The sequence below is a fragment of the Ipomoea triloba genome, chromosome 12, assembly GCF_003576645.1.
Source record: "Ipomoea triloba cultivar NCNSP0323 chromosome 12, ASM357664v1".
In the NCBI taxonomy this organism is placed as follows: Eukaryota; Viridiplantae; Streptophyta; class Magnoliopsida; order Solanales; family Convolvulaceae; genus Ipomoea; species Ipomoea triloba.
The window spans coordinates 732078-738504 of record NC_044927.1 but is presented as its reverse complement, the minus strand read 5'-3'; the positions used below and the strand labels follow the sequence as shown (position 1 = coordinate 738504).

Here is a 6427-nt window from a genome sequence, read left to right as displayed (position 1 = left end):
ACACACAAACTAAGAAGTGTGCGTGCATGGTTGACGATTCAATTCACAGTCGCATTAAGTACAAAGAATTCATTTCCCCAAAGAAAATTTTTGGTTGTTTGTTCAAGGGGCACCCCCACGTGCATGTGTGGAATGTTCTACTATACGTATATAAACCAACATTTCAATACATTTCAACTTCCAACGAAGAATATATTAATAATGAGTAGAATATACATCATTGTAAATTTACAAGGTATAGATTGATTTTTTTGGCCGGGGTTAAGATATTAAAAAATAATAATTACATTATAAAAATTAAGGCATCACCCTATATACAATTCATGATCAGGAGATCAGAAGACAATGCAAACACTATCTTTTTTTCTTTTTTGAGATCGATACTGCTCACATGGCAATTATCTAATTCTCCTAAATCTGAGTCCTCCCATGTCCGTTTGAAGAAGCCCAATCATCTTATCCGGAGGATCCTCCAAGACCCTAGTCCCCCAAAAATTAGTCAGCCCAAAGTTCGTCAAGAAATCTGCGCACTTGTTCCTTCCCTAAGCACATTTGAGAACACATTTGAGAACACCACCCCATCAAAACCTTTGGCAATAAACTTACAATCTATGATGAGTGAGGAAGGATTATTCCCTTGCTGAAGACTCTTGTTCATCAATCCTTCCACCATAGCTTTAGAATCAAGTTCAACAAGTACTTTCTAAAAACCCCTTTCTCTACCGAGCAATGTAATAATCCAATTTGCATAAGATAAACACTATCTATACTAAGTCACGAATACATACATACATATACTAAAATATAACTTAACATGTATAATCATCCGCTAATAGACATTGTGATCAAGTGGTATGTAATGACTCTTTCAAATAAGAGATAATGAGATCGAGTAATACTAAAAAAAAGAACGTGTGTAATCATCCAATCCGCATAGACTTGACTAAAATAATTGTAACCTTTGTGTATAATCATGCTCTACCATTTGGTTATTTTTTGTTGGGCCTATAAGTCTATCTTGTTTATTAGGTATATCGCGAACTAAAAACAACACGTGTCGTGTATAGGAGGTCTATGGGGTGTACACGACTGATATTTACTCGTTTTTCGGTTCCAATTCACACGTACCACTTCATTAACGATCCATCCTCGAAACGTGAAACGATCGAAGCCCCCCCACTCTGCCACGCTCGCTCTGTCACTATAAATGCATCCAATCCTATCGCACATGCATACTCCCACACGTATCTACTCTACTGTCTCTACACTGCTCCAGGAAAGGAAAAAAATCAAAGACGGCCTGATTAACTGCCTTTCCTCTTTTCCAGGAAGATCGAAGAATACGTGAGAAGGAAGATCGCAGAATACGTGATTATGGCGTGGTCTTGTGAGCCGGAAATGGCGTGTAAGAAGCACTCGAATCGCAAGCAGCAGCCGGGCGTCTGCTCTATCTGTCTCAGAGAACGGCTCTCGAAGATTCCTGGCGCGGTGTTAGTTTCTTCGCCGCCGTCCGCCGCTTCTTCCGCATCTTACTCGCCTCGTCCGGCTGATTATTGCTATTCCTCTGGTTCCTCCTCCGGCCGCGGTTCTCCGCGGGGACACCGCCGCATCACCTCCGACGTTGTGAGCCACTTCTCTTTTATCTTTAGCGTCGCCGGCGTAGGGGCGCTGAAGAAGAGCAGGTCTATTGCTCTTGTCGCCAAAGGCGGCCCCGGGAGCTCCCACGGTGCCGGGAAGAAGAAAGAAGGGTTCTGGTCGAAGCTCATCCGCTCCACCGGGAAGAAGACTAGGAGGGTTTTCTTGCCGTAGTTTGTTGCAGAGTAGTCGGGTGAGATCGAAGGGCCTCTTAATTATGGCAGCAAATAAGAAAGAAAATGGCCCCAAGACATGAAGAACTTTACATGGTGATCTGTATAAATTGTAATTGTAAAACAAATATGTTGAAATTTCATGAGTTAATTTCATTTTTGTTCTTAGGATTGATAGGTGACAGTCTATTTTTAGTTCATTTTATAAGAATATTTACATTTGGTCCTAATATTAATCTGGCATGTTCACTTTTTTGTTAAAATGTCCTTAAATATATAGGCATTTCACTTTTATACAAAGTGGGTTAACCATTAGGAAAAGGGTCAAATAGGCCCTCGAACTTTAGCTCAAAAGTCAATTAACCCCCTCAACTTTTTGAAGGTACAATTACACTCATAAACACTTCATTTTGATGCAATGAGACCCAAAAATAAGTTAATGACCTACACTTCATTTTGATGCAATGAGACCCAAAAATAAGTTAATGACCTGCTATCACAGGTCATTAAAAATCCGGTCACCTTCCAAAATATTTTCACATTTTCAGGCCAAAAAAATTGACCGACGACCGGTCACCGGTCACGCGGAGAAGGAGAACCAGTGGTTCCCCTTCTCCCAGCGATTGGTTTGCCTTCTCCGGCGAGAAGGCAAACCAGTAGCCGCCTTCTCGCTGGGAGAAGGCGAATCGGTGGGTCGCCTTTTCCCAGCGAGAAGGCAAACCAGTGGTTCCCCTTCTCCCCCGGAGAAGGGGAACGTCTGGTTCTCCTTCTCCGGCGAGAAGCTGGTTCCCCTTCTCCGTGACCGACGACCGTTCGACGGTCACTTTTTTTTGCCTGAAAATGTGGCCGGATTTCTAATGACTTGTGATAGCAAGTCATTAACCTATTTTTGGGTCTCATTGCATCAAAATGAAGTGTTTATGGGTGTAATTTTACCTTTAAAAAGTTGAGGGAGCTAATTGACTTTTGAGCTAAAGTTTAAGGACTTATTTGACCCTTTTCCCTTAACCATTTAACCCACTATATAGAAATGTCTTTGTATTTAACAGCATTAAAACAATTTTGTAAATAAATAATTAAAAATCATTATGTAACAACAATACTATGACCAAATATTAATGATAAAAAAATGACTAAAGTGGATTGCAACTAATAAATGTAGGATAAAAATGAAATTAACTCAAATTTAAATGTGGCAGTAAAGATTTTTTTTTTTTTTTTTTTTGAGTAAAAGAGAGAAACTTGTAACGACTATTAAGAGTATGCAAATTACATAAGATATAAACCGCACTATTAGGTGGACCAAAATTGGGATTGGATGCGGTCGGACTGTATGGAAGAATAATGTTTATAGGAAACAATATAATGAACACTAGGAAGTTAGTTAAATCTATTGCAACTAAAGTTTTGGACAGTTACTTATCTTCAGTGTTCTTCCATACGCTTCCGTGATTATATCTGGGAGTATAAAGCTATAGAAAGCCTTTAACCACAGTGTAATTGTAATCTTGGCCTGTACATTTCTGTTGCCATCCTTGCTTTGTGAATGTTACCTGCCATCCATGATATCGTCGTCTTCATTGTGATCTGCAGAGGGTCGCTTCAGTTTTTGGAAGATCTCGTCGAGGGATTCAGATGAGGAATGGCGAGATAGGTGAGGGGTGTCCTGAGATTGGCGTAATGGAACGAACTCACCAACTTGGCGTAAAGGAGGGAATCCTTTTGCTTCTAAGTTTGTTTTGAAGGTCTGGAGGCCTGCCTTCATTGATGCCCATCTTGCAGCCAACCCGGTTGGGCCTTTTACGCTGTCAATGGGTTTTGAGGTGCCAGCGTCGAGCAAGGAGACCTTAGTAGAGGGCACGTTCGCTTGCTCTGTATTCACTGCAGGTTTGCTCTGCTCCTTTAGAGCTGCTGCATACTTGCTGCTAATAGCTTCCCTGCTCCCAGAGTATCTCCGGGCCTCGCTTTTTGGATGTCTTGAAGAGCTTCCCTTTAAATCGTCCTTGTTTGAATCAGATGTCTTCATCTCAAAACCACTCCTATCCTGGAAATTCATCTCAAAACCACATAAATGAACATACAAGGTGCATTGGTGCAATAAGAAATTAGTGGATATGATATGGAGAACAAAAACTGATGATTTTGATGTCAGCTTTACATAATCATGAATGCTGCATACTGAAATTTGAATATGATGCATAGTTATCCAGTGAAGTGTAACATAACAATTGAAGCATGTGCTCCATCTCAACTAAAAGCCTAAGCTGATAGTTGGATTGCACTTTTGTATCGGGTGGCGGAGATTCGACCTCGGCTCTGATACCAAATTGAAGCATGCGCTCTATCTCAACTAAAAACCTAAGCTGATAGTTTTTTTTTGAAAGTACCTAAGCTGATAGTTGGATTGCACATTTATGTTTATATATATTATGTTTATATATATTATATGCTCAACAATAACAATGAACATGAAGCAAAAATCATGGAGATGGAGAAAAGTCACTTACTGTGCCATTCCCACCGGACTCCAAATCTGTGCTTGTCCCATTGAAATTCCTTGCCAAGGGAAGAACATGTTCACCAATATTCCTTCCTTCTTCAAGCCAGCCCCGTTCTGTAAATTATAAATAATAATTAATCACAGGCACTGCTGAAGAGTTTTTAGTCTAGTCAATAAATATGAGTTACCTACTCACACCACAATGCTTAGTGCTTACCTTTCTGCAATATAAGTAATCCTGATGGATCAAAACCGTCCAGGTCATCTGCTTCTGGTTGGAATCTAAATATCTTCCAGTTCCCAAAAAAGCTGATGACTCGATCAAAGAAATTGCTTGCCACTAGCAGTGTGTATATAACCATAATAAGGGGATAAATTCTGTTGAATCCTTTCCCAAAGAAAGGTACAGCGTCATCAATGTTTCCCATTCGCTGCAATCATTGATTCACCATAAAGCATAAGTAGGGAATGGGTACCGGGAAATCCATGTTACTGGAGGGTCAAGATCAATATAGCATAATGGAACTAACCTGCTCAAAAATAGTTTTCTTGCCATCACCCAGATTAATGAGGTTAAGAAAATTGTAAGAAATCGGAGGTGCATAGCGAGCAACCATCCTGCAAAGGATTGATGTATAGTCATTTATTATTTATTAAAGCATGAATCCAGTTATGTTAACAAAGTTACAATATCAACTTACGAGCATATCATTAGCAAACCCACTGCACTTGTTTGCCTTGGTGTCAAGGAATAGAACATTAGCATTCCTGCCTTGAACAGTGAATAGTATGTGCAAAGACACATGTACATCAATGGAACAAATGCGAACACCTATAGACAGAAAAGTTATTTAAGCCAAGCTTTGCAGCCACATTATTAAATCACATAGAATCCATTTCGAATAGGGAGACAAGCCTATCCCAGAAGCACTAGATTCATTCGACTCTTGAGCACATGAAGGATATGGGTATCAGTATAATTTAATACAATGCACATTCCATGGGGAAAATCCTTGACATACCTGAACAAGAACCTCCTGGTTCCCAACAGATTTTATGAGAATAGAAAATATTGATAAATCAACTCCTCTGGGCAATAAAGTTGCCTCAGCTAAAAGAATTGCAGCTGACATGCAACCAAGCATGACACTTGAGACTTTCTCCAATTGCTTATGAAGAATACATCGCCATATCAATTCTGAAAAAAAAAAAAAAAAAAATCAAGTATACTGAGAAAGGTCAAAAGGCAAAGTAACAAAAAAGTTAAAAATACATAAAAAATAAAAATAAAAATAAAAAACTCTACTGCAAAGTTTGGCAAGGTATGATGAGCATTATAACTAGCAGTGCCACATTTAAATCCTTCACAAACCACTTTTACAGCATGTATTTGAAATCAAGAAACAGATTGCATTTTCTGGTTACCTGTTGTGTCCAAAAAGGGTCCTAACGTCCCAGTCCGTTCAGGCCTGAAGCTAGAAATGAATTTCCTACATGATAGATATGACATTTAAGAACATTTCTTCTTTCTTTTTTTTTTTTAATTAAAAAAAAAAAATCCAAGGCTTAATATCATAGGAGAATACTAAAGGAATCAGCTCATTTGTTTTCACATGAAATTGAGTGTCCAACTATTCAAGGTCTACTTGCCCTAAAATATCAAATATGATAACAGAATTGTCCTTGAAACATTAGCTAGGCAGTGATAACCAATCATATGTTGGCTGTGGGCCAGAGATCATTTTGCATGATAAGAACAGTCAGGTAAAAAATATTAATGCATTAATTTAAATCATATTTTTCATCCCCATCCTACCTGAAAATTGTCTTTGACTTCTATGCCAATTTTTTTAAGGAAAGCTGCTATAGCCTATAGGTCTTTATTTGTGAAGAGTTCTCTTTGTAGGAAATAACACTTGTCAACCCTTAGTAATGCTCCTTTTTTTTATATCAGCAAAGTGTTGCTTAAAAATTCAATATTTAGAAGGTAATTGCTTGAAAGAAGAAGAGATTATAAAGCTAAAGAGACCATTCTTGTTATAAATTGGTTGGATTTCATTACATTTTCTTTGTTTTTTGGTTTTGGTTTTTGTTTTTGACTTCTCTTTTTTTTTTTTTT

General features: G+C 38.5%; 2 protein-coding genes across 2 annotated transcripts in view; one reads left to right on the top strand and one right to left on the bottom strand.

Moving 5' to 3' along the window:
• Window positions 1-1216: 1216 nt before the first annotated feature.
• LOC115999942 lies at window positions 1217-2061 on the top strand. Its single transcript, XM_031239913.1, has one exon. The coding sequence runs from the start codon at window positions 1375-1377 to the stop codon at window positions 1807-1809; it is 435 nt and encodes a 144-aa protein (XP_031095773.1). The 5' UTR covers window positions 1217-1374; the 3' UTR covers window positions 1810-2061.
• A 932-nt stretch (window positions 2062-2993) lies between these two features.
• LOC115999237 (LMBR1 domain-containing protein 2 homolog A-like) overlaps window positions 2994-6427 on the bottom strand; it is a 9179-nt gene continuing 5745 nt past the window's right edge. Inside the window, exons 8-14 of the mRNA XM_031239076.1 lie at window positions 5734-5798; window positions 5331-5506; window positions 5010-5140; window positions 4839-4926; window positions 4526-4739; window positions 4316-4422; window positions 2994-3852 (exon numbers count right to left, since the gene is read on the bottom strand). Coding sequence (XP_031094936.1) covers window positions 3358-3852; window positions 4316-4422; window positions 4526-4739; window positions 4839-4926; window positions 5010-5140; window positions 5331-5506; window positions 5734-5798 — 1276 coding nt within the window. The 3' untranslated portion in view covers window positions 2994-3357. The remainder of the gene's footprint in view (window positions 3853-4315; window positions 4423-4525; window positions 4740-4838; window positions 4927-5009; window positions 5141-5330; window positions 5507-5733; window positions 5799-6427) is intronic.

What these genes read in the sequence shown, in the direction of transcription:
- LOC115999942 (XM_031239913.1), top strand. Translation starts at nt 1,375, where the DNA reads ATGGCGTGGTCTTGTGAGCCGGAAATGGCGTGTAAGAAGCACTCGAAT.